At 56.0% G+C, this 25,323-nt stretch overlaps 11 protein-coding genes across 11 annotated transcripts; 5 read left to right on the top strand and 6 right to left on the bottom strand.

Moving 5' to 3' along the window:
• Positions 1-1,335: 1,335 nt before the first annotated feature.
• On the top strand, positions 1,336-2,697 carry SPSK_04301 (uncharacterized protein; the record flags this gene model as incomplete). The annotated part of the gene is made up of 2 exons (XM_016731111.1): positions 1,336-1,383; positions 1,444-2,697. The coding sequence occupies 2 exons, from the start codon at positions 1,336-1,338 to the stop codon at positions 2,695-2,697; spliced, it is 1,302 nt and encodes a 433-aa protein (XP_016585772.1).
• A 469-nt stretch (positions 2,698-3,166) lies between these two features.
• On the bottom strand, positions 3,167-4,237 carry SPSK_04412 (ribonuclease P/MRP protein subunit RPP1; the record flags this gene model as incomplete). Its single annotated transcript, XM_016731219.1, has 1 exon — positions 3,167-4,237. One exon carries the CDS (start codon positions 4,235-4,237, stop codon positions 3,167-3,169), a length of 1,071 nt encoding a protein of 356 aa, XP_016585771.1.
• A 673-nt stretch (positions 4,238-4,910) lies between these two features.
• Positions 4,911-5,361, bottom strand: SPSK_04634 (rhodopsin family protein; the record flags this gene model as incomplete). Its single annotated transcript, XM_016731434.1, has 2 exons — positions 4,911-5,159; positions 5,218-5,361. 2 exons carry the CDS (start codon positions 5,359-5,361, stop codon positions 4,911-4,913), a joined length of 393 nt encoding a protein of 130 aa, XP_016585770.1.
• A 992-nt stretch (positions 5,362-6,353) lies between these two features.
• On the top strand, positions 6,354-7,529 carry SPSK_04366 (tyrosyl-tRNA synthetase; the record flags this gene model as incomplete). The annotated part of the gene is made up of 1 exon (XM_016731174.1): positions 6,354-7,529. One exon carries the CDS (start codon positions 6,354-6,356, stop codon positions 7,527-7,529), a length of 1,176 nt encoding a protein of 391 aa, XP_016585769.1.
• Positions 7,530-7,890: 361 nt separating this feature from the next.
• On the bottom strand, positions 7,891-10,378 carry SPSK_04012 (uncharacterized protein; the record flags this gene model as incomplete). The annotated part of the gene is made up of 2 exons (XM_016730826.1): positions 7,891-10,278; positions 10,349-10,378. The coding sequence occupies 2 exons, from the start codon at positions 10,376-10,378 to the stop codon at positions 7,891-7,893; spliced, it is 2,418 nt and encodes an 805-aa protein (XP_016585768.1).
• An 864-nt stretch (positions 10,379-11,242) lies between these two features.
• On the bottom strand, positions 11,243-14,967 carry SPSK_03896 (Cu2+-exporting ATPase; the record flags this gene model as incomplete). Its single annotated transcript, XM_016730711.1, has 2 exons — positions 11,243-14,723; positions 14,855-14,967. 2 exons carry the CDS (start codon positions 14,965-14,967, stop codon positions 11,243-11,245), a joined length of 3,594 nt encoding a protein of 1,197 aa, XP_016585767.1.
• Positions 14,968-18,338: 3,371 nt separating this feature from the next.
• On the top strand, positions 18,339-19,481 carry SPSK_04385 (COP9 signalosome complex subunit 7; the record flags this gene model as incomplete). Its single annotated transcript, XM_016731193.1, has 2 exons — positions 18,339-18,371; positions 18,474-19,481. 2 exons carry the CDS (start codon positions 18,339-18,341, stop codon positions 19,479-19,481), a joined length of 1,041 nt encoding a protein of 346 aa, XP_016585766.1.
• Positions 19,482-20,145: 664 nt separating this feature from the next.
• On the bottom strand, positions 20,146-21,305 carry SPSK_04374 (RGS domain protein (Rax1); the record flags this gene model as incomplete). Its single annotated transcript, XM_016731182.1, has 2 exons — positions 20,146-21,058; positions 21,106-21,305. 2 exons carry the CDS (start codon positions 21,303-21,305, stop codon positions 20,146-20,148), a joined length of 1,113 nt encoding a protein of 370 aa, XP_016585765.1.
• A 417-nt stretch (positions 21,306-21,722) lies between these two features.
• SPSK_04727 (uncharacterized protein) lies at positions 21,723-21,995 on the top strand (the record flags this gene model as incomplete). The annotated part of the gene is made up of 1 exon (XM_016731524.1): positions 21,723-21,995. The coding sequence occupies one exon, from the start codon at positions 21,723-21,725 to the stop codon at positions 21,993-21,995; it is 273 nt and encodes a 90-aa protein (XP_016585764.1).
• A 734-nt stretch (positions 21,996-22,729) lies between these two features.
• On the top strand, positions 22,730-23,492 carry SPSK_04523 (large subunit ribosomal protein L31e; the record flags this gene model as incomplete). The annotated part of the gene is made up of 3 exons (XM_016731327.1): positions 22,730-22,822; positions 23,105-23,179; positions 23,289-23,492. The coding sequence occupies 3 exons, from the start codon at positions 22,730-22,732 to the stop codon at positions 23,490-23,492; spliced, it is 372 nt and encodes a 123-aa protein (XP_016585763.1).
• A 748-nt stretch (positions 23,493-24,240) lies between these two features.
• Positions 24,241-24,920, bottom strand: SPSK_04554 (ubiquitin-conjugating enzyme E2 C; the record flags this gene model as incomplete). Its single annotated transcript, XM_016731357.1, has 3 exons — positions 24,241-24,343; positions 24,426-24,758; positions 24,832-24,920. 3 exons carry the CDS (start codon positions 24,918-24,920, stop codon positions 24,241-24,243), a joined length of 525 nt encoding a protein of 174 aa, XP_016585762.1.
• Between the last annotated feature and the right edge of the window lie 403 nt (positions 24,921-25,323).

Genomic DNA, 25,323 nt, shown 5'->3' with positions numbered 1-25,323 from the left:
GTCCAGGCGACGCCCTCAGGCCAATTGCCTTGTCTTTGTTGACAACATCTCCTGAATTGTTGCTGCCGTCTGGTTTTGCTGACGGCAAAAGGGTACCTTTACACCCCTTTTTGACATGAAATACAATTAAAAGGTGGCCCGCATCATTCACAACATCATACGGAATACGACAAATTGGCAGCCCCAGCAAGCAACCGCTCATGCTAGAACTCCTCGGCGGTCGTGGCCCTGTCGTGATGCCTCCTTTTCACATTCTTGACGTCCCCTAGCAAGGCCGCGTCAGCCCCAAGAATAGACTCTGTTTCGTTTTGTCGGCCTGCCGTTCAAGATGGGTTTCTCTTTGTGTCCCTCTTGTGAAGTCTCACCAGGGGCTGTCATGTCGTATTAGTCTTCTGTTCCCACCAGATAAAAAAGGCCCAGACCGCGACAGGGCCTTCGGGCAATGCTGTCGACTGGGATCCTCGACCCACCCACCTCCGACAGACCCCGATGAAGACATTCCATGCATCGACTTTTGCTCAAAGGCACCAGCCAATAACCCTGTGCGACAGGCTCTGTTGAATAAAGCACAGGGCTTGTATTTTGTCTGTCGAACTTAGCAGTACGCTACGGGTCCCCGTCCTGTTCTTGGGGATGACCGGGGGTGGTGACCTCGGCGACATTTGGTGCAAACAGTGTAAGTCGTTTGAGCCTCCAATCGCTCTCCTGTTTTATTCTTCTTCATTCTTTGTTTCTAGAGGCCAAGCTTTTCTTCTTGCTGCTTCCTTCTCATTACCGACTCTCCGTATTCGTCATCTTTCTGTTCCTTCTTTTCTCTGGTCTTGGCTTTTTTCTTCTTGTCCCCCCTCTTTCTCTCTCTTACCTTTCTCTTTCGTTCTCACGCCTCTCACTTCTCTTACCGTTTGAAGAAACAAATCAACAGCAGAAGTCTGTCTTGTCGACCATCGTTCTTTTTCGTCGACAACGAGCTGGCTTTCTTTTCTTCGGCAATTTCTTCTTTTCTTCTATTTGTGTACTTTTGTATTGTACCTTTTTTGTATGTTTTCTGTCAGAACGCAGATGGACGTTCTGGAGCCATTCCTTTTTGAAATTTGACAATCTCGGACCGACAACCTACCTCGAATCGGAGCATTACGATTTCGACATCTCGACATCTCGACATTGACGACAGTCGACGACAAGTAGCAATTTCAGTCACATCGTTTAGCGTCTCCTCGTCTTTCCCGCACTCGCAAGGCCGGTCCTGTTGGGTATCCAGTCTTTTTTTGCTTCGACTCGTTCGATACCGTCTTATTTTCTTCTTCGATTTTTTATTCAACGCAAATTCATTTCATCATGAAGCCCTCGGCCTTGTTGGTGGTGGCATCGCTCACGTTGGCACAGGTGGGTTCATATCATTCATCAACAAGCAACAGTTCTTGAGTGCAAACTAATAAAATTCAGGCAGCGGCGGTCGACCGGCCAAACGCTGTGAGGCGGGACTTTGTCTCAAGTCTGCTCAGCAGTCTGGGCATTGGCGGCAACAATGATGCCAACAATGACAGCGGAAACGGCAACGGGAATGGCAACGACAATGGAAATGGCAGAGGGAACAACGGCAACAATGACAGCAACAACAACAACAACAATGGCAACGGCAGAAACGGAGGAGACGCCAATGCCAACAACGGCGCCAACAACAACTGCCCAGCCGTCAGCACCGTGACTGCACGCCAAACGATTACTGTTGGTGCCCAGCCTGCCGACACCGGCAATGCGACCGTGATTGCTGTGTCTCGGTCACCCGCAGAGCCGTCTGCTCCTGCTGCTCCTGTTGCAGCTGGTGCCACTGGTGCCGCTGGTGCCGTTGGTGCCGCTGGTGCCGCTGGTGCCGCTGAGTCGCCTACAGCCGCCGTCGCTCTCGGTGCGGCAGCTGTATCCGCTGCACCTGCTACGGTGACAGTGACGGTCTCGGCCGATGCGACGACCGTGACAGAGACTGTCAGTGTGACTGTGACAGCAGCTGCAGCTGGTGCGGCGGCCGCTGCGCCCGCGCCTGTGGCGGTGTCATCGGCTGCCGTGGCCGGTGCTGCGGCTGCCGCGTCGTCTCCTGCCGCTGCCCCCGTGGCTGCGACTGATGCAGCTGCGGCGGGTGGCGCCGCGGCAGGTGGTGCCGTTGATGGTACACCCACGGGCGGTGTCGGTGTCACGGTCATTGCCGTGCCCGCCGCCGCGCGCACCTCCACCAAGGTCGTGCCACCTGCGGCGTCTGCTGTTGCCGCGACGCCTCCGGCCGTCGCGGCCACCTCCAATGTCGCGGGTGCTGCTGCCGCGACGTCTCCGTCCCTCGCTGCGCTCCCGCCTCTGTCGACGTCCACCTCGGCCGCTGCTGTTGGTCTCCCGCCGCTTTCGTCTGCCACGTCGCTTGCTGTCCAGCCCGCCGCTGTGTCCACCACCGCCTCCTCTGCCAACACACTTGTCCCCCTTGGTGGAACCACGGCTGCGGCTGGTCTCCCTGCATTGACTGCTCTGACCTCAATCAACTCGCTGCAGACGACCGTGGACCTGGGATCTGTGCAGACGACGGCCGCGCCGGTCGCTGCTGCACCTGCTGTAGCCAACAACCCGCAGGAGCTGTCGATCAACCTGAGCGGCCTGTCTCTGAACAGTGTGCTGACCCTCGGTAACCTGGCGGCCCAGACATTAGTGCCTGCTTAAAGTGGGAAGTTCCTAGACCATGCTGGGCCTGTTGGGTTGGTAGGGTTTTTATGTTGCTGGTTCGCTTCGTACGTCCTCTGGACCCCGTTCTGTCTTTACATTGGCTTCTTTTTTGTCACTCTTCTTCGGGTTTTGCGTCTTTCCTTTTCTGTATCTTTCTCTCGTTTCAAGTCCCTTCTACTTTTCCGCTGTATATAATCCGACAACCATTTCGAGGGACCGAGAGAAGGAACGAAGAAAGGCGAGAGAGCGTCTGCCCCGGTACCTGCGGGCCAGCAAAATGTATTACTTTGAAAATATAAATGGACAGTGGGGGAAAGAGCAAGACTCTTTATCAAAATAAAAACAAGATGATTCAAATTTGATGCTTCGCCATGCTTCTTAGGGTATCGTTGCTGTCTGTAACTGTACATGCCCACGTCTTGCGTAGCACTGTTGTTCCTATCGCACACTCTGGTCTGTAGAACTATCATGGCCCTTTGCGCTGCTTTTTTGACTGCTGTTGCCGTGCCTGTGGTGGACCGTTGGCCAGCCCATCGTCGGCCTTCCGCTTCTTCTGGTCGGTGCCTTTCTGATGTTTCTGTTTTTGCTGTTTTTGTTGCTGCTGCTTTTGTTGCTGCTTCTCCTTCTCCTTCTCCTTCCCTTGCTTGTGCTTGCCGGCCGTCTCTATCGCCTCGCCACCACCTGCTGCCTGAACAACATCGATAACACCCCGGAACCCGCGCCGCCGCAGACCTTCGTTGGCTACAATGCTCCGCGGTAACGCTGCCATCGCTTCCGTTCCCCGGTCCGGCGGCAGGCCCCATACGGCCAGCAGGTTCACGACGTCGGCCGGCCCGCGCAGCTCAAACGCGCCGCCACCCTTGATGTGGGCGCCGGAACTCACGACAATACCGCGGCCGCGTGTCGCCCGCATCAGGCCCGTCAGGTTGGCCACGAACAGGGCCCGTGCGCGGGCGGCGCTCCCGCTCTTGTCGGCCGAGGACGCCGAGGATCCATGATCGCCACCGCCGCCGCCGGTGCCGCCTCGCAGGGCCTGTGAATAGCACACTTCAAAGTGCAGGCCGCGGCGCACGGCGGCCATGCAGGTGCGGTGCTTAAAGTAAAAGGGAAAGTAGGTGGTCAGGTCCAGGCTGATGAGGGCGGGCTCGGTCATGTTCAGGCAGGCAGACTGAAACGCCTTTTCATTGGTCGGGCGGACGGCGACGAGGTCATAGGCGGCGGCAAAGGCGCCGAGGCGGTGGTTGGCGGCGAAGTCGGAGATGACGATGGTGGCACGGTGGAGGATGCGCGGCCGGGGTGTTGGGGCTGTTGATGCCGTTAAGCTCGTCGAGGTCGTTGCGGCAGCGGAAACCATCACACCAGTTGCTACCTGGACAACAGCTTCCAAAGAATTCGTAATTATGGGCGGCAAAGGCCCACTGTAGACGTGATCGAGGGCGACCACGTCGTAGCCGAGCTCGGCGCTCATGGCGAGCGTATTCGCCACATCGGCGGCCGGCGTGTCGGACGTCCACACGAGGCTGAGGTCGTGCAGCATGGTGGGCTGTGTCGGACGTGTCGTGACGTGTTGCTTCTGACGCTGGTGATGGGTCAGGGCGATGATCTAGATGCTACTGCAAAATTTAGCGATAAGATACAGCTTATCGTGTCACAGTAAACCGCGCTATGTTTTAGGTGCTTGATACGCCGCACGACGCCCAGTTGTGGGGTATTCGTACGCGTCAGATGCACGCTAATGCCGGCTGCCGGACAGCAGCAGCCACTGGGATGCGCCGGGAGAGTACGAAATACACTGGAGCACACCAAGTATTACGTTGGCTGGTAAGTAGCTGAGAAGCCAAGACGTCATATAGTTCGACCAAGCCGCATATGGGAGGCCTGCCAGCATTGTGACGCATGTCGGTCGGAAACTGTCTGGTATAGTCACGTAGAACTTTGCAATTGTGATCTTAACTCAACCAGAGCCTTTTCCGGAGTAATATACAGCGAATGCCAACAATACTGACGAAAAAATCCCTACAACAAAATAATTCAATGGTCAACCTGCGCCGTGACATGTAGAAAAGATGGACAAATAAGGCAGAATGAGTGACGGAAAAGATGCAGAGAACAATAGAAACAAGAGCAAATGAAGCGTAAAATTGCAAAACAAAACCCAAAAAATACAGTGCCAACAACAACCGGCTAATCTCCATCTTGTTGTGTCTGTACTAGCCGTACCGCATGGCGCCGTTCTGCCCCGGCTGTTGCTGCGGCTGCGGCTGCGGTGGTCCTTGCTGTTGGCCTTGGTACTGTCCTTGCGGCGGTGGTTTGTAGCCGCCTTGAGGCTGCATTGGTACCTGGCCGCCGCCGCCGTGTCGCATGGCCAGCACGTCCGGACGTTGGTCAAGCGGCTCCGAGTAGTTGCAGACGTGGCAGGTGATGTCTTCGTAGCCGTGGAACGAGAATGGAATGACGGGCTGTTTTGTCAGCAGGAATGATAGAGCAAGACGAGGACGCATGGGACTTGGAACATACAACAAAGCAAAGGGTGAACCAGGGATGTGTCTTGATGGGGTGGCCGCTGTAGTTGCCGCAGTTGTGGCATCGGCAGACGACGCCCTCGTAGCCCTCGATTTCCTTGCGGAACGTGTGCTCGCCGCACGTGAAGACGATACACATGGTGGCGGGTAGGCGAGATAAGAAAGAAGAGGTGACAAGTCTCTCTGGCAGAGGTCGACAGTTTCCGAGAACCGAAGGTTACAGTGGATCGCGCGATGAGTGAGATTTGTAGGATTTGGAGCAGATGCAATGACGTCGCTAGTTTTGCGCGACCGTTGTGCGAAGCGAGTATTGGGAGATGTGTCGAATAACTATTCCGACTGGCGTTGGCAAAGAAGAAGAAGACAATTGAGAGATGCAAAAAGTAGAAATTCAATTGAACACAAATTGCCCGACTTTGGCGAGCACGACTGTCTTGGCAGAGGGGAAGGAGAGAACGAGACGACAGGCAGTCGTCGCTTCCAAATATACTTACAGTGGCGAGACTGGGATCAAGGCCTGGAGCGAGGCCTGGAAGCCGCGATCGCCCTGCTAGAGCAGGAGCTGACTACGTCGCAGATAAAGCTGCAAGTGCGCTCAACACAATTGCACTTGCGCGTCAGCGCAAGACGCTAGCCAGATACGGCTAGGAGTTTGAGACTTCCTTCAGAGAGCGCCCTTATTCGCTTAGAGTGATATCGATGGATTCGCTGCTCGTTTAATCCGATCTGCAACCCCTCTGTTGCAGCGCCGGTGGCCCACTAACGACAGGATTTTGTGCCATGCTCCAGTGCCTTTCAATAGCGTCCCCGGCCTTTTTGAGTCACTTCAGGGACGACACAACAATCAACAGTCGTGTTTTAACAGCCTCGTCCTACCAAGTCTGCTAGACTAGAGAAACGACCCCTTTCTTTTGTTTTCGCCTTGTCGACCGCTTGCACTCGCTCCTGTCCTTTCTTTTCCTCGGCACATTCACTGTCACGGCCCCGTTGTCGGTGCATCGGCCCTCTTTTTTCGATTCTCACGACTCTTTCAGCAAAGCGAATTGCCTCATTTTTGACGACCATTTGATCTTCGACGCATTTTCCCTACCTCCCCCCCCCTCCACCCCTTCCGCCCCCGCTGCCGCCAACATGGCCTCCCGCAAATCGCCCGAGACCAAGGAGGAGAAGCTCGCCCTCATCTACGAGAACCTCGCCGAGACCATCAACCCGGAGATCATCGAGGGCATCCTTGACGAGGGCCGCGCCGTCAAAGTCTACTGGGGCACGGCCACCACCGGCAAGCCCCACACGGGCTACTTTGTCCCCGCCATCAAGATTGCCCAGCTGCTGCACGCCGGCTGCGAGGTCACCATCCTGCTCGCCGACATCCACGGCTTTCTCGACAACCTCAAGGCGCCGCTGGAGCTCGTCGAGTACCGCTCCAACTACTACCAGTGGACCATCCGCGCCATGCTCGAGGCCGTCGGCGTCGACACGTCCCTGCTCAAGTTCGTCAAGGGCTCCTCCTACCAGAAATCCCCCGACTACATCATGGACGTCTACCGCCTGTGCTCCGTCACCTCCGAACACGACGCGAAAAAGGCCGGCGCCGAGATCGTCAAGCAGTCCACCAATGCCCCGCTGTCGGGCCTGCTGTACCCCATCCTGCAGATCCTCGACGAGGAGCACCTGGGCGTCGATGTCCAGTTTGGCGGCGTCGACCAGCGCAAGCTCTTCACGGCCGCCAAGGAGTGGCTGCCCAAGCTCGGCTACAAGCAGCGCGCCCACATCATGAACCCCATGATCCCCGGTCTGCACGGCGGCAAGATGAGCTCCAGCGAGGAGGACAGCAAGATTGACCTGCTCGACAGCCCCGAGACCATCACCAAAAAGATCCGCAAGGCCGAGGCCGCGCCCAAGATCGTCGAGGGCAACGGCCTCCTGGCCTTTGTCGAGTACGTGCTGCTGCCGGCCGCCGAGCTCAAGACCGGCGCCCGTACCTTCACCGTCGAACGCACGCGCGACGCGCTCGAGCCCCTCGTGTACAGCGACGTCAAGGCCATGCACGCCGACTACCAGAACGATGTGCTCACGCCGCAGCTGCTGAAGCCCGCCGTGGCCGACGCCATTGCCCATCTGACCGCCCACATCCGCGACTCGTTTGCCGCATCGCCCGAGTGGCAGAACCTTACCACCCTGGCCTACCCGCCACCCGCGAAGAAGGAGAAGAAGGTCAAGAACAAGGGCACACACTACCCCGTGCGGCCAAAGGGCGATGAGGCCGCCAAGGAAACACCGAAGGACGAGGCACCAAAAGAGGCGTGAAGTCAAGAAAATAAAAGGAAACAGAAGAAAACAAAAGTAAGAAAAGAGGTGCAAAAAAGGGGTGGATAAATCCAGGATCTGTAAAGAACCATATAGACACGATGCAACGAATAAAGCACATTAGCGGAAAACATGATAAAAATGATATCATGTGTGAATAATGTAATCCAAGAAATCCAAGAAAATATACGACGATAACTAATAAAACGTGCCATTGTGTATGTGGCGGTTTTTCCAAGACGCCGCCGTCCCAAAGTAAACAATGCCAAGAAATTTAAACAGAATATATAAAAAAAACCAACGGTCAAATACCACGTCGCTATGCAGAAAAAGAAGGAAAGCGAAAATGCACCCCTCGCCCTCATACGCCGGCAAATGTCTGCCCGATAATATCGCTGCCACAGACAGCTGCCCGCTCCCGTGCATCCAGCTGGGCCGCCCACGCCCGCAGCTCGTCGAGCGTCAGGTCCGTGTCACCCGCGACCGGTTGGTGGATCTGGGCCACGGGCGGTGCCGTTGCTGACGAGGACAGCAGGTATCGTGCGCTCGCCAGAACGGTTCCGTTGTTGATCTTGCCCTTTTCTTTTTCCAAAATACTGAACCGCAGCGTCACCTCTGTCACCGTCACCAAGATGCTGATCACAATGAGAATGATGATGATCCACGTAATCGAGCTCATCTTGGAGTCCGCCACACTGTCCGCCAGAATTTCCGCCAGGTCCAGGAACACGCGGCACCGCTCGTTCAGCACCTGGATACGCGGGTCGATCTCCAGGTACTCGCGGATCGCCACGTACAGCGGGTGCAGCGTCGGCTCGGCGTCCCAGAAGAAATTCGGCACGTCTAGAATGTTGGAGGACAGGTTGATGTCGACGCGGTTCTTAAATAGCCGCCCCAGGATCTTGACAATCTCCGTCCGCGACATGTTGAGCTCGCCCGTCAACGCCAGCGTCTTGGGCACGTTCTGGGCGTTCTGCATCGTCTCGGACATTTTCTCCTCAAAAAAGCACAGCTTCGTGCTCTGCGCAATCGCGTGGCTAATGGTCAGCTTGACCATGTGGTCCGACCGTGGCAGCAGTGTGATCATGTCGTTGAACACCCGTGGGCGCTGCACGCTGGCGCTGTACTCAAAGTGGAACTCCTCCGTCTCAAAGTCCGCCTCGTCCAGCGGCCGTGTCACCAGCGACCGCGCCCCCGGCGACGTTGACGTTGACGCGTCGTCCTCCGCAAAGGCCAGGTCCGCCAATATGTCCTTCTCCTGGAGTTCTGTAAAGTTCCAAAACACAACTACACCGTATGAGAACACAAACATTTCTGCAAAATGTTTGGCCTCGGGCGCTAGCCGGTTGACCGGCGATGCGATCGTGGGCATGGGGCTCTCGGGCCCGCCGGCCGATGCCGACATGGAGTAGAGCGCTTGCTGCTGCTGCTGCTGCTCTTGTTCAGACGGGGATTGTTCGTTTGGCGATTGCTGCTGGGCCTGGCGCTCATAGTGGACGTCATCGTGGCCGCCAGTCCCGTTCATTTGCTGGCCGTTATCGTGGTCGCCCCTGTCACCATGGCTGTTGTCGTTGTTGTTGTTCCCGTTGTTATGATCCGCATGTTGTGATACATAGTCATCAAAGTATCCGATATGCTCGTCCCGCCGCTCGCTGCGCTCTATTTCCAGGTCCAGCACCGTTTTGCCCGTGCCAGGCGTCTTTAGCATCGGCCGGCTGCGCACGCGATATCCGTCGTGACCCGGTAGCAGCGGCAAGTGGTACACCGTATAGAGGCAGTCGTCGTAGAGTTTCGTCTTAGCCGCGTGGTGTGTGCGCAAGAACTCCGCCGTGGCCCGCATCTTGAAGGCTTGCGCCGTGCAGTACGCCGTCAGCCGCGCCACCTTCTCGGTGCGCTGGCCCTTGGGCAGGCGCTCGGCGTAGCTCTTGCCGCGGATGCCGCCACGCTTGCGCAGCACATCCAGCTCTTCATCGCGTGGCGGTCGGGCGCCGTCGTACAAACTGCTGCCCGTCGGCGGAACTTCGCCGGTTTCGGCTGCCTCTTCGAGAGCAATGCGCGCCCGCTGCAGCGCCCGGCGTGCCGCCTCGGCGTTCTCGTCGCCAGCGACCGCTGCCGCCCATGTCGCGTCTCTGATCTCGTTGCCGTCCTCGTCCTCGTCGTCTTCGTCGCTCTTCGCCTTTTCGTCTGCCGTTTCCGGCAGCAGCACCAGCTTCTCAGAAATCTTGGTCGTGCGTGAAGGCACACCGGGCAGGCCAGTTCGCGGCAAAGGTGGTCCGCCGGCCGGGCCAAGGCCACTGCCAACACCACCCACACCACCGCTCGCGCTGCCCGGCACCAAGACACCCGAGCTCATACCTGAGCTTGCAGCACCAGAACTCCCGCCTGCACCGCCGCCCGTGTTGATGCCAAACGAACTGCTGCTGCGTCTTGTGAGCCCACGCCGCCGCGCGACCGAGGCGGCGGCTGAGAGAGCGGACGACGGGAGCATGCGCAGGGCGCCAGGCGGGCCCCGTGGCTGACCGGAAGGGATTTCCGAATTGTGCTGCAGGACGTTGTCGACTGAGATGTGGCGCATAGCTAATCGGCTTCGCTGGCTAGGCGAGGACGAGGAGGCGCTGGACGCGCCACCAGAATTTGACCCAGAGGCGGAACTTTGTGAAGAAGACGAGGAGGAAGGGGAGGACGATGTGTTGGTGCGTCGGTTGTTGGGAGCGCCTCGATTTGGTGGCCGTTCGCGGGCGTCGGTAACCTAAGACAACCGATGTGGTCAGAAGATGGCCAATTGAGTAGCAGTTTTGATTGATGGAAAATGGACATACTAGGACCGATGGCCCACGTTTGGACGACATGGTGTCGGCAGTCTATCCGGCCAGGGTGGAATAAGCCTTGTTGAACCTGAAGGATTCGAGCGTTCGAGGTGGAAGCGGAAGCTGAGATGGCAGCGACGATAGACAATGCTGGCGATGAGATGGCAAAGGCTGAGGTGACCTGACAAAGGAAGCTGCATACACAGTTTGATATCAATACTGCGACCAATGCTTCCCCACGTGGGTTGACGAATCGCGGGAGTTGGTTGCTGTGCGTGGAAAAAAAAGAAAGGCAAAAGAATGACAGAAGGGAAAAGGCCGAGGAAGTCTGGTGATGCGCAGTTGCATTACGAGAGTAATAACCTCGACTGCTCCTTCCTTGGTGCTGCTAAGACGTTGTCGCTAGCGTTGGAAAAAGTGCTGGCAGGTGCGATGCAAGGACTGTATGCAGAACAAAGGCAAGAGAAAACAGAAGGTTCGACCCAGTAAAAAATGTCTCTCTCCGGAAAGGACAAGAGGCGGTCGATCCGTCCAATAGCAGCTAGTCGCCACTGTGCAGCTGTCCCCACGTGCTGGAACTAGGCGACGTCATCCTTTGCTTGAGCGGTGCTTCCCCGCCAAAAGCTGCAGGTCGTTTTGCCGGCAGAATTCCAATGTAAAAAACATGAACTTTAAATACGGCGAAGCGAATACAAAATCGTCCGTTTTTGTGCAGTGTTTACTTTGACTCAATGGCAACTTATACGTAAATTGGTATCGAACTTGCTTGTGCAAACACGCTGTCTCCTGCTAGCTATGTACGAAACGGAAAAACAGGACGCCAGGGACTATGCCAAAAGTAACAAACGAAATAAGAAATAAGACCGAAAAACAGCGAAGAACAAAACAAGGCGGAGGGCGACGCCATTACACCTCCGCATGGTCTAGGTTTGCCAGCGGGACGTAGCCTGCGGACTCGCCGTTCGACCACCGCTTGCCAGTGACCAAGTGGTAGCCATCCTCGAGACCGTCGCGCGCGCGCGATGTGATGCCCTCGAGGCGCCAGCGCCAGCCCATGCTGCGCTTGAGCACGCCGCGCTCGTCGTAGAGTGACTCGTCCATGTAGGCAGGTCGCTTCCAGAACTTGAGCAGCAGACTGCTGACAACGACGCTGACGCTCGACAGCGCCATGGCTGCGCCAGCCGCGAGCGGGTGCAGGTGCAGGCCGAGCGGCAGGAAGATGCCCATGGCGAACGGCAAACCCACCACGTTGTAGAGACAGGCCCAGGCCAGGTTGAGCTTGATGCGCCCAAAGATGTAGCGGGCCAGGTGGAGCGACGAAGGGATGTCCATGAGGTTGTTGGGGCGCATCAGCACGACATCGGCGGCTTCCATGGCGACGTCTGTGCCAGAGGACATGGCAATGCCCACATCGGCCGTGGCAAGCGCGGGCGAATCGTTGATGCCGTCGCCGACCATGGCCACGACCTCGCCGGCCGCCTGCAACTGTGTAATAATGGCCTGCTTCTGGTCGGGCGACACGCCGGCGTACACATTGTCGGCCGAGATACCCACCGCCTTGGCCACCGCCACGGCCGTCGACCGCTGGTCGCCCGTCACCATGGCCGTCTTGATGCCCATGCGGTGCAGCACCGAGAAGGCCGCCGCGGCGCCGTCCTTGATCGTGTCCGCCAGGCACAGGTGGCCAGCGAACTGGCCGTCGATGGCGATAAAGATGTTGGTGGTGCCGGCAGACGCAGACTTGGACGACGACTTGGTCGCCGACGCAGCCTGTGTGTTGAACTCTTCCGAGGCGTTGATGGCCGACTGGGGCACCGTGACGTCGTTCTCCTGCAAGAACTTAACATTGCCAACAAGAATGCGGTAGCGTGTGCGCTCGGCGGACGTGGCCGGCTCGATCGTGGCGCTGATACCGCGACCGACCAACGCCTTAAAGTCGCCGACGCTGCCGTCAATGGCCCCCTCAGAGTCCAGGCCCAGTTCGGTGCGCGCGGCGCCCAGAACCGCACGGCCGATCGGGTGCTCGCTGCCCATCTCCGAGAGACCAACAATTGTCCACCAGAGGCGCCGGCGCCACTCATTGTCCTTCCACGTGGACGCCAGCGTGACGCTCGCGACGCTCATCTTGCCGTAGGTAATGGTGCCTGTCTTGTCAAGGACGACCTGTGTGATCTTCGTGGCCGTCTCGAGCGCTGCACCGCCCTTGACGAGAATGCCGTTCTCCGCGCCAACGCCGGTGCCGACCATGACCGCTGTCGGTGTCGCGAGACCCAGCGCGCACGGGCAGGCAAACACGATGACCGAGATGCAAAGCTTGACACACACAAAAATCTTGCCGCCGCTCTCCTCCTTCAAGAAGATGTTGGGCGGGTTGGGCAGGACGTGGCTCAGGATCATCCAGACCACAAAGGTCAAGAAACCAAGAACGAGAATAGTTGGCACGAAGTAGCCGGCGAGCGTGTCGGCCACGCGCTGAATGGGGGCGCGCGTGGTCTGCGCATCCTGCACGAGCTTGACAATTTGGCTGAGCTGAGTGTCGCGGCCGGCGCGCGTGACACGGAAGTCGACCCGCCCGTGGCCGTTGACAGTGCCACCAATTAAGAAACTGCCCTTGCGCTTCTGCACCGGCATCGCCTCGCCGGTAATCATGCTCTCATCAATGTACGTCTCGCCGCGGACCATAACACCATCGGCAGGAATCTTGTCGCCAGGGCGGAGGATGACGACGTCGCCAACCTGGATCAGCTCGGTGGGGATAACCTTCTCCTCGGCAGCGTTACCATCCACGAGCGGCGTCTTAGGCTCGCCCGAACCGGCGACCGTGTCCCAACTCTCCGCGGCCTTCTCGGCGGCTATGGGATCGGCGTAAATAGTAGCCATAGACGGGGCCAAGGACATGAGGCGCGAGAGGGCTTTGGAGGTCTGGCCCTTGGCGCGGTTCTCGAGGAAACGGCCCAAGCTGATAAAGGTGATAAGCATCGTGCTCGTGTCGAAGATGGTGCTCGGACGACTGTGGGGCTCGATCAAGAAAGAAACAAGCATAGCCACGATACTGAAGGCGAAGGCACAAGAGGTGCCGAGCACGACGAGGACGTCCATGGTGGGCGAACGGTGCTTCACAGATTTCCAGGCCGACGTGTAGAAGCGCTTGCCGATGCCAAACTGCACCGGGATGGTCAAGGCCAGGCAGACAATGTCGCCGAGGAAGAGGCCGGGCAGAATCTGGAAGGCGCCAAAGTCGATGGCGGGCGCACACATGGGGAGGATCATGCCAATAATAAACACGGGAATGGCAAAGGTGAGGGACACCTTGAGTGCGCGGCGCCACTCGTTGATCTCACGGGTCTTGGCGAGCGACTCGAGCTGCGCGTTGTTGTCGTCATTGTCTGCGACAAGCGCATTGTAGCCAGCCTCTTCCACCGCCTCCACGATTGCACGAAGGCCGGTGACAGCTGACTGGTGGGACACAGTGAGCTGGGACGTGGCAACATTGAGACGCACCGACTGCACACCGGGCAGCCCAGACAGTTTCTCCTCGAGAGCCCGAGCCTCGGCGGCGCTGGGGTCACCATACACCTTCAATGACGAGCTAGTGTAGCCATGGCTGTTGTCTGAGCTCTCGGCTACAGATGAGACAATGGAGGCGCCAAAGCCACCGTCTTCAATCTTCTCCACAATCTTTTCTGAGGAAAGCTTAGTCGGGTCGTGTGTGAGGACGGCGCGTTCAGCCAGCAGGCTGATGTTGAAGCGAAGGACACCGTCGGCGTTTTTGAAGAGGCCTTCGACAGCCGAGGTGCATGCGCCACAGGTCATGCCCTCGATCGCTACCGTCGTGGTCATGTGCTCTGGGCCTTGGCGGCCACGGCCGGACCGGCTGTTTCCGGCTCGTTGCCGCTCGGGTTTCAGCTCCTTGGTTTCGACCAAGGATGCGCCGAAGCCGCGGTCCTCGATCAGCTCGATAATCTTGTCGGCAGCGAGGACAGTGGGATCGTGTTCAATCACGGCGCGCTCGGACATGAGAGAGATGCTGAAGTTCTTGACGCCCTCGACGTCTTTGAACCCACCTTCAATGGCAGATGTGCAGGCGCCACATGTCATGCCCTCGACAGCTACGGTGGTCTGCTGGGTGTTGGCACCGGCGGTCTCGTCCTCCACATCAAATAGGTCGTCGTCGTCGGAGTCGCGGATGCGAGGAGAAGGAAGATCGGTGGCAAGGATCTCTGCGTCGAAACCACGGTCTTCGATAATTTCGCGGACTTTCTCTGCAGTGATGCGCGCCGGGTCGTGCATAACGACGGCGCGTTCCATGACGAGACTCACAGACACATTACCGACGCCATCCACGCCCTTGAAGCCCGCTTCAACGGCCGAAGTGCATGCGCCGCATCTGCATGGGAAAAAGAAAAGTCCTAGTTAGCGTCTCGTCCTGTCTCGGATCATAAAAGGTACCCCGCGCCGAAGGTGCGTAAGGAAGAGCTGGAACGGCGGAGAAAGCCGCCGGCTGGAGCTGTAACTCACGTCATGCCACCGACTTTGAGGGTGGTTGTAGCCATGTGTGGTGTGGGGACGCCCAGCGTTGCTTGCCCGGCGTCTGGATCCCTCGGCGGGACCTTTATGTACGTTGGCGCCATTGTGACTGTGTGTGACGGTGATGTCGTCGACAAACAAGTAGTGCGGAGCAAACAAGGGCGCTGGCGATGGTCGCACCGGTGAAGGGAACGATGTGTCTTCGTCGTCTACTAGGAGCGGGCCGGCAGTTCCAGAGACATCGGGGCGTTTGGATATCGACAGAGATGAAGAGACGAAAGCAGCAATAGGAGGGCAGCAGGAAGACGAGAAGAAGCAGAACAAGAGAAAGCCTAGGGGCGCAGCGGCACGACGGGCGACGAAGCTTATTCTTATTGCTGCGGGAAGACCAGCTCCTGCACGCGAGTGGGTGAGGTTGCAGAGTGTGCCGCAGGGCGGCGTGCGGGTGGAATGTGTGGTATTATTGATTATCGAAAATTGATTCTCTGTACGCCGTATTACGGTGTAGGTCCTGTTGTCTGTGGGCGTCGGAAAAACAAAGACAACTGTGTTTCACAAGTGGACTTCCGGAGACACAATGCTCAGGCTGGCGCTGCGTTTCCTGTGGTCCTGCTGTGTTTCGAGGGTTGGTTCGACGTGGGTCGTCTTAGGCTGTCTGGGACGGGCCAGGTCTGGCTGGGGTTGCTTTGATGTGTCGTCAAGGTGGCAGCCCGTGCCGTAGCGTTTCGTTGAGAGAAAGGTAGGGGTGCTGGGAGGGGCGTGTTTTGCGTGGTGTTCGGGAGCGCTGGGGACTCCAGGATGCTTTCAAATCGTCTTCGATGCTGGTTCTGTTCTTTTCTTGGACACTCTTCAGCCAACCGCTGCGTCAGCTTATTGTTCGGCGCAGACTGCAGGCTACAGACGGCAAGAGTGCAGACCGTGGTAGTGAGAATTCGGGAAGGACAAAGGGTTGGGGACTGAGAGCGTGAGAGCCAAAGGAGGCGCAGAAGACAGAAGACGACACAAGAAATGTGGCGCTGCTAGCGCCTGGAAATCCCGACTGACGACGAGATCCAAAGTCGATGCACGCAGCGACACCGACGACTGTGGCCACGACGACAAAGTGTCGACTCCTGATTTCCGGTTCGCTGGGAAGCGCTTGTGAAACCCTGCGGGAGAGAGTTTTGGCTGGATTTGCTGGGGGCTAAGTTGTGTCCCTTTTTTTTTTGCGATGTGTGGCCTGTGCGGACTTGGAGCAGGGGTCAGAGGCGGGTGCCAGATGCCAACAGATCGAGTACTGGGGATAGTGTGAGCCTCTGAGAGGCGTAATCGAAGCCAAACGATGCTGAAAACCGGCTGAAAGCGACGAGAATCATAAGCGGGCAAAAGGGAGGGAAATAAAGTCAAGATATGACAAGACGATGATCGTTTTTGGGAAATTTGCAGCAGGCTGGGCGTAAATACGTCAGGCGCTGCTTTCTAATCCACTAGGCGTCTGTACGTGTTACTTTGCTGGAATGGTTGGCGGTCTGGCTGCCGAAGTGAACGAAGGCGTTCGTTCTCAATGTCGACCTGTTTTGGTTTGTGATTTCTTTGACTCCATTCGGGAAATTCTGGACGGCAATATTGATTGCAAATTAATTTAGAGCATACAGCACTTGCCATTTGCAAGTCATTCTTCTCGTCGGCATCTGGAAAGCGCCACTCAACTTTTGTGTCGGTCGTCGCTTCCGCACTTGCCGAGCCTTGGCCTCTTGCCTTCCCATTTCCCTACCAAACTCCGGAATATACGGAGCACTAATTCCCAGGTTCCACCTTTTGTTCCAGCGTATTGTTCTGTCGCTGGGGGATTCCTTTACTGTTCGGAGTTTGTTTTGCCTTCCTTTTCTGTACTCCGTACTGTCCGTGACAGGCGATGCCATGGCAAAAGACTGCAGCGGATAGCAAAGATAATCAGTAGAAGGCGCTAACGATGGTAATATATCCACTACGATCAGTGGTATCCGGGTAGGAGTGACAGAAGGTAAACGGACAGGACAAGAGCAGCGGAGGGCGAAGCCTGACATCTTTTCGCGTGAGGAAAGAACGGCGCGTAGACACACGCACTTAGCAAGAAGAAAATAAAATAAAATAAAAGTGCGAGAACATGGAAAACGAGCCGACAAACCGCCAGAGATCACCGCAGAGTCTCATCTCCACCTTAAACGAAGATCCAAGGACGCCGGGACGGTTGAAAGAAGCAAGCCAAGGCGAGAGAAGCCACGTGAAGCCATGTTGACGATCTCAGCATGAGGGATAGACACAAGCAGAGCATCACAGCTGAGGTTCGCATGCCGTGCAGTGACTTGTCCTTCGCCCCAACTTGCCTCTTTTTGTCCTCGTTCCCCGCCCGTCTGCCTCCCTGCCGCTCGACGCACGGAATGCATGGTCTTCGACTGGCCCGACCACAAATTGGAAGAGGCCAAAAAAGCCACCTGTACCCCGTACATTGCGAACCATGGGACTCGGGACGAAAAGGGAAAGAGCAGCGGGATGGAAAGTAACACGATGGACAAACGTGACGGACACGCAGGGCTAATTTCGAGACATGGATGGGCTACGAATGTTGGCGAATGCATGGCTGTAGTGGCTTGAGACACTCGCACCTGTGAATGTCGCACATATCGTTCGTATGCGCCATTTCAATAGTCTTCGAGGGCAAAACACCCTGCCTCCACCATCCAAGGCGATGGATGAGACACGAAAGAGCCATAAGAGACAACACTGGAACCGGTTTTGTCCAGAGGCATCGAGAATTAGTCATGTTCTCGCCGTAAAGCCTGCACTTCTGGAATCCATCTTGAAGGGGAAATGGAGACGGTCGGAGCAAAGTCGCATCTGATAATTCGGTCAAATACGAGCAGATCTCGTTATGGCCCTCTTCCTTGACACAATATTTGCGGCCCCATTTTTCTGTCCCTATGAGGGACGCTGGGACGCTCGTTGCGTAGCGCTCTCAAACTCGCTACAGGGACCATTAGGTGCCATTTCTAGGGGCGCCCCTGAATCCGTTCAGGGCGCTCAAACCAACCTGACACAGATCGTCAAACCCAGAGATCTCCAGGTACAGAGTAAATCAACGGGAAACAGGCATATGGTAACAGGAGCCTCAACCTGAGGGCCCAGAGTTACACGATAAAAAATAAGAAAAAGAAAACTAAGAAACGAAACGGCTTCATGAATTGTTGCCCCATAGCAACTCGACCTTGTAACTGAACATACTCTCTGTGGGCCGTCTACGTTATGCTTAGTCATCATGAGCCACAGTCCTCAAGCCTCACCACCCCGCAGACATCCAACACACGACATCACGAAGCTCTCAAGCTAGACATCGCGACCACGGATTGCCCTGCAAAGAAAGCTGCAAATCCAAGTCACAGCACGCTACGGTTTATCATTTAGATAACCGTGCACACAGATAACACACGAGATTATTCGTACCCGCTAGACCAGCACAATGGCGCAGCTCAAGGCGATGGACGCCTTGGAGGTAAGCTATCCCCCTCTCCGCGTTTTGTTGGCATCTTCACCCTAGGTTACCCCATTCCATGGCCGGCTTCCTGAAGATCATTCTCTAACTGCCTCTCTCCAGCCATTTGTCGCCCTTTCCAAGTCTGCCAGCTCCCCCCGCCAGGCCGCCGACCTGGTCGTCCGAGCCACCTCTCACCCCAGCACCTACTTCTTTGCCGAGCTGCTGCAGACTCCTCAGATCCAGGCCCTCGCGACCGCCGATCCCGAGTATGCCGCCTACCTGGCCGTCCTCCAGATCTTCAGCTACGGCACCTACGCCGACTACGAGCGGGGAACCGCGCCCTCCGCGTCGTCGTCACAACCTTCACAACCGCAGTCAATATCACAATCACAAGCCGCATCAGCTGCAGCAGCAACACCACCGCTCCCACCACTCACCGACGCCCAGGCCACAAAACTCCGCGAACTGTCTCTCATTTCCCTTGCCACCGACCGCTCCAGTCTGGGGTACGACCACCTCGTCCGCGAACTGCGCCTCGACGATGCCCGCCAGCTTGAGACGCTCGTCATGGCCGCCGTCTACGCCGGCCTCGTCACCGGCACGCTCGACCCGGCCCACCAGGTTGTGCGCATCAGCGCCGTCGCACCCATGCGTGACCCTGCCCCCGATGCCGTCCCGAGACTGCACACCGCCCTGAGCAGTTGGTCACAGCGCTGCGAGTCGACGCTGGCCGCCCTCGACGAGCAGATTGCCGGCATCCGGCGCACAGCGGCGGCGCGTGCAGAGGAAGGCCAAAAGTCGGACAGCCAGTTTAAGCGGGCCGTCGAAACTGAGAAGCGGGCAATGCTCAACAAAGATGGCGGTTCTGGGGATGCGGATGATGCCGGCGGCAATGCCGGCGGCCACGGCAAGCGGCCGATGACGCTCAATGTCTCGAGTGGCGGAAAGGGGATTGGCAACCCGCGATTCAACAAGCGGGGCAGCAACCTGATGGCCAGCTCCATTGTTCCGCCAAGCTCGCACGCTGTGCCGGGTCCCGGCTCGGCTCTTGCTGCCGAAGACGACGATGGGGCTATGGATTTGGATGACGACGAGGGCGATGGAAACAAGCGGAACCGGAATGCTTAGCGAATGCTTCGAGGTTTCCGGGAAACACTAGAAAAACGACTCAGTAGAAGGTAGAGAGGAGTGCATCATTCCCCAGGCATCCAGATAACGACGAGCATTGATTGTACTATTGGCCAGAGGAGCCCCCGGTAGTTATGAATACGTTTACTAGTATGATTTGGTAGGAAATGTATGACATATCAATCGACCCCATGTACATTTTCTTGACACGACAAAAAGTGATGAATGAACAAGAGTCCTTGATATCTATCGGATAAAACTACATAAAAGCTACAAAAACGCATGGTACGCGACATATGCTCCCTTCCTGCATGGCCCTTAACCATTAAACCTGCTCGCTAGTGTTGCCTTCTGACGCCTCCCACACAAAACAGCCCAGCATGAGGGATGTTCGCTGTGAAATGGCAGGTGAAAATACCAACTGGTATCCTAGACGCAAACACTTCGAAAAGAAAATATAAAAACAGAAAGTCGCGGAAATAAAAATCAAAAGGGGATAAAATTCGTCAGTTGCTCCGCAGAACGCCTTCGTGATATTCGTAACAAAATTCCAAGATAAAACGCCGAGAGTCGAGCATTCGAAAACTCAAGAGTTCAAGCTTCCAAGCTTCCACCCTTCCCGTCCCGTAGACAAGACACGCCATTCATGTCGCGGTGCATTGTCTCACAGACGCCGGCCAGGCACCAAGATGAACAACACCAGCAGCGCTGCATCGACCAGCACCGTCACAGCGAGGACTACAAGCGCCCGCTTGGCCAGCAGACGCCGCACAAACGGTTCACGCACACGCGAAAAGTGGAAGGGTGTGTACTCGCTGAACCCGAGCAACGCCAGCACCGGGTCCAGTGAGTACTGGAATGAGGCCAAAAAGTAGACGCCAAAGGTGAAAGGCAGGATGAGGAACAGGCGTGTCCTCCGAGACTCGTCGAGGAAAATGAGCACAAAGGCCGTCCAGAAAGCACCGAACATGGAGATCATGCCGATAATCAGCCGCAAAATGAGCGTCGGCGGGATCAGGTTGCCGAGGGCCTTCATCCGCAAGAACCCTGGGAAGGCGTCACGTTCCATGGCCTGGAAGACGTAGTCCTTAGCAACGTCAAAGACCTCGGGGTCGTCGCGGCCGTACTCCTCGATGGCGGTCGTGATCTCCGTAGTGATGTTGCCCGGCAGAATAATCTCGCGCTCGGCGCCCGGCAACAAGAACGTGTACAGAATCTTCTCGGCCGATGCGCGGATATCCTGGCGTGCCACGGCATGTGCCGGCGAGTTGGAGTCTGTAATGTCGCGCGGCGTGCTCGCCGGGTTCGGGCTTTGGCCGGGCCCGCTGACCGGCGAGTCCTGAGGATGCAAATCTTCACGCAGAAACGCCGACATCTGTGCATCCTGGTCCCTCTCCTTGTCCGACTGATATTTGGACGGACCTGCCACAGGGTGCGTCATGTCGCCCAGGTTTTCCAGGATGGCGGACGAGCGCTTGGATGCCGACTTCTCGCCATCGGGTGTGACGACCAGGACGGACCGGCGCAGTTCACGGACATAGTGACGGCAAAGCGTCATGTGCTGAGCAACATCCAGCCTGGCAAAACCTGCGTTAGCTATACGGGCCCATGGGACACCAGATACCCACAAGGATGGGCCACAGGGACATACCAAAAGTCAAGGTAATCAACTGAGCGCTGTTGGTCACGCATGTAGATGTAAAACGAGTAAAGATCGACTGGGGGGAGCGTCCGTCGGCTCAGCACCTCGAACAGCGAGGGAAGCCGGTTCCGGTTGAGATCCGGCTGCGGCGACGGCGTGTGGCCTCCAGGAACGTCGGCCATGGTTGTGGCTAGTACGTAGGGTTTTAAGAGATGAAAAGTGATGTTTTCGATCGGTTCGTGTCGCCGAATGAGGCTGAACAAAATGCGAGTCTCGTCGGGTGGACGGGTAAAGGCTGATCGTCTCAAAGTCCCTTCTTCCGTCTGCAGCCTTGACTGTCGTGTTCTCGGTCGTAAATTGAAAGAAAAGTGACAAGTAGACCAAATCCAGTCACCGAAAGAGTCGTCGATTGTTGTGTTCTCAATTAGATTGTCGCCGAGGTTCGTGACGAGAATTAACTGTTGACAAGTGACGGGAAACAGACGACAAAAACGTAGGCGACACGAAGAGAGGGCAAAGGGCTGTTAAAGCGCAGGACCAGTGAGAGCCAGATGCGTCCGTCGTACGAAGTACAGTCCGTACGCAACTGGCCGTGCACAATGTCTGGTGCTGCTCGAGAGTCAAAGACAATACGAGACGACGAGATCCAGAAATACGCAATCTGTGGGCTGCGAGGAGGCGCGGAGAACAGCTGGTCCGGACGCGAAGGGCGATCGTGGGTGGGAGAGAGCGTGGAGAAGGCGAGGAACAGTGGCTGCGAAAGAAGATCAGAAACAGGCGACTGCGAAAATCCTGGGTCCGTGGCTCAGTACACTGCTTCAAATCCTGCAGGTCGTGAGGGAGGACGTTGTGAGGTTCAAAATCGAGGGTGAGGAACGAAGTGCTTGGAAGGGGGATTCACTTGGAAACACGACGCAGCAAGGGCCACCAAAGTGGGAAGGAGCAACGGACATAACACTGCATTCCTGGCGTCTTTTGTGATCGGCTCGCGCCCAGGGCTTCAAGTCACTAACGCATACTGTTTAGCGTGTCGCGGTACTTTAATTTAGGGGGGTGTTACCAGGCCAGTTTCGTATCTTCCCATGCTTCATGCCAGGGGCGCGCATAAAAAATTAAATGCTAAAATAAACACGAAAAAAGGTTAGAATGGGGACAAGCCAAACCGCTAGCGGATGTTTCGAGTCACGTGTATTCAATCACGATATTTCTCACGTGATTTGATGACTTATCCGCGTCAGGACACGCTAGAGAATGTATGGACTAGTTTGGCTTGCTTCTACCTCTGATTGGTCACAGTACCCTCTTTTATGCCAATTTTGAAGTGCACACAACAATTTTTTTTCCCTCTACCAGGCCCTACTTTTAGCCCTCTCGCTTTTTTTCCGTTGGCTGTCCTTTTTCTTTGCTCCCCCCTCCCATTCTCGACTTGCCATCACCACTCCTTACGACGACCAACGAAACCGTTTTTTCGAGGTATGCACGCCGCCGACGAATCTTTCCCTTGACGCATTCTATTCCACGAAGCACAATCGTTGTCGCCTCTTTTCTACGTCACGCACACAGTCCTCTAACATCTCTTCTTTTCGTCAACAGCAACCATCCCAAAATGTCGTCGAAGACCAAGGCCTCCGGCAAGACCGGCCGCTCGGCCATTGCCGACGTCGTTTCCCGCGAGTACACCATCCACATGCACAAGAGAGTACGTTTTTGAAGTCCCCAAACGCACCGGACACGGCCAGACGCAGAAATACAGGAAAGAGGCGGATCAAGGACGGATGGAGGTTGTAGCATCGGACCAGGCGAGATGAGGAGGCACGAGTTGGTCGGCTAGTCTTTCTCGCGTACGATGGTACGAGCGGTCGATGCTGTGAGGGCAACCTGGAGATTGGATGTCCTGGAGACTAGATGCTGGGCCGCGTCTGGGTCGCTCTATATATACCAACGTGTGAAGGACATGTACTAACGTCGATGGCAATTCTAGCTGCACGGTGTCAGCTTCAAGAAGCGGGCTCCCCGCGCCGTCAAGGAGATCAAGAAGTTCGCTCAACAGGCAATGGTACGGAACCTCCTTTCCCCCACGCCGACTCTCTCGACGACACATCGCTCGACTCAAACCGCCAATCTGGGACCTTTGGGAGCTGAAATGCTGACATGACATGTTTTAGGGCACCTCGGATGTCCGCCTGGACCCCCAGCTGAACAAGAAGGTGTGGGAGGCCGGTGTCAAGGGCGTTGCCTACAGACTCCGCGTCCGCATCTCACGGAGAAGAAACGACGAGGAAGACGCCAAGGAGAAGCTGTACAGCTTCGTCCAGGCCGTCAACGTCAAGAACCCCAAGGGCCTGCACACCGTTGTGGTTGAGGAGTAAAATGGCGGTTCTCGTGATGGATAACATATAAAAGCGAAAAATACCGACAAGGAGGTTCTGGCGACGTTGTTGCTGGATTGTTGGAGTTTGTCTATGTAAAGGATTTGCATGGGTAGGGAAACCTCGGACATGGGTAGTCTTTGATTTTTGGGCAACTCGATTTTTACCAACCAAAACACAAAAGGAAATCAAAAAATCGACAACAAACAGCCACATCAGCCAGAGGCGATCGAACCAAAACAAGCTAAACAAAAAAAGTGGAAAACTATTATCTCGAAGTTCATCTCGTTGCCTGGTGTTGAGGTAGTCCATCTCATTTCAACTTTATGAATTTTACACGTCTACGACAAACGCATCCATCCTGATGGGTGCAGAAGAGTGTTCTTGCATATTACGCAATACCATTTCTCGAGGTGTGATGCAATGGAGTAAAATTGATGCTTGCTCGGTCCTTGTTACCAGGACCCCCGATGTACCCGGTCGCTGTGCTAGAAAATAAAGGGAAATAAATGAAACGGGGAAATAATACACAACCAGCCAGCCACTGGCTCTCGTCCATATCCAACAGCATCTTGGTGTTGCCCTTTGACATATCGCCCGTCGCCACTTACAGCTGCTCGCATGGCTACAGCCCATAGCCCCCTTTGCACGCCTAATCGTCCCCTCACACCGTCATTCGTCCTTTTTCTTCGACTTCAATTCCATGCTCTGCAAGCCCAATGCTCGTTGGGGCCAGAGTCGTGTCCGTCTACTCGTCGTCGACATCACGGTGACGGCCCAACACCTTGCGCTTGAACTCCTCGGCATCGGTGTCCCACAGCTCGGCAGCTTCGCCATTGAGGGGAGAGGCGCTGCAACACAGTTAGTACAAGATGTCTTAAGGATGCTTGCATATCCACAAGGATGATGTGCATGGTGAAAAATGAAACGTACTTGTTCGGCTCGCCGAGCAGGCTTTGCAGACTTAGCAGTACAGTTTGGGTGTTGTAGGCAGGCGTCCACTTGTCCTTCAGGATGTCGAGGCAAATTCGTCCCGAGAAATCAACATTGGGGTGGTATATGGGCGTCTTGAAAAGCACTGTCGGCGGTGCGTAAGGATAGTTGGCAGGGAAGGCAAAGGAAAGCTTGAACGTGAGGCCCGCGTACGGAGTATCGTCGGGGCCCTCAATGGTCGCCCGCCACGACATAAGGTTGCCGTCGGCCGATGGAAACGCGGAAACACCGGGAGCTGGCGAAGTCATGAGCATCATCAGTTCGGTTTGCAATCTGAGAAGTGCAGGTTAGCAGTCGACGAGACGAGGTATACAGAAAAATAAGAAGCAAGAAAGGCAGCCCTCACCTCTTCGTCACGCTCTGTGAATCGGGACCTTTTTTTAAACCGCCAAGGGCAGTCGCCTGCATGTCTGATGCACTCTGCGCGTCGGCCATGATGTATGGATGTTGTGAAGACAGTGAGAACAAAACAAGAAGATGTTGTCGACAAGAGTCACAGAAGCAACCGAGGGCTTTCTGCGGGAAACGGTCGTGTGTGCGATGGACGTGGTCGTTATAAAAGTCGTGGCAGCGAGGCGGGCAACGGGGGACATGCGAGGTGGAAGAGGTAGACGAGACGAGACAAGAGAAAGATGAAGAGAAAAAGAAGAGAGAAAAGCGAAGGTATGAAGAAAGAATAAGCTTCTTTTGTTTCAACGTTAACCAGCTCCGCAATATGCGTCCAAAGCAGCAAGAGGTAGGAAAAGGAAATGAGGAGATAGGAAAAAGCAAGTGAGATCCAATGGACAAGAGAGGCGGCAACTTCCAAGTTAGACTCTGAGACAAACTGTCGGAGTCC

Source organism: Sporothrix schenckii (assembly GCF_000961545.1).
Source record: "Sporothrix schenckii 1099-18 chromosome Unknown Cont47, whole genome shotgun sequence".
NCBI classification, from domain to species: domain Eukaryota; kingdom Fungi; phylum Ascomycota; class Sordariomycetes; order Ophiostomatales; family Ophiostomataceae; genus Sporothrix; species Sporothrix schenckii.
This window is presented reverse-complemented; position numbering and strand designations above follow the sequence as displayed.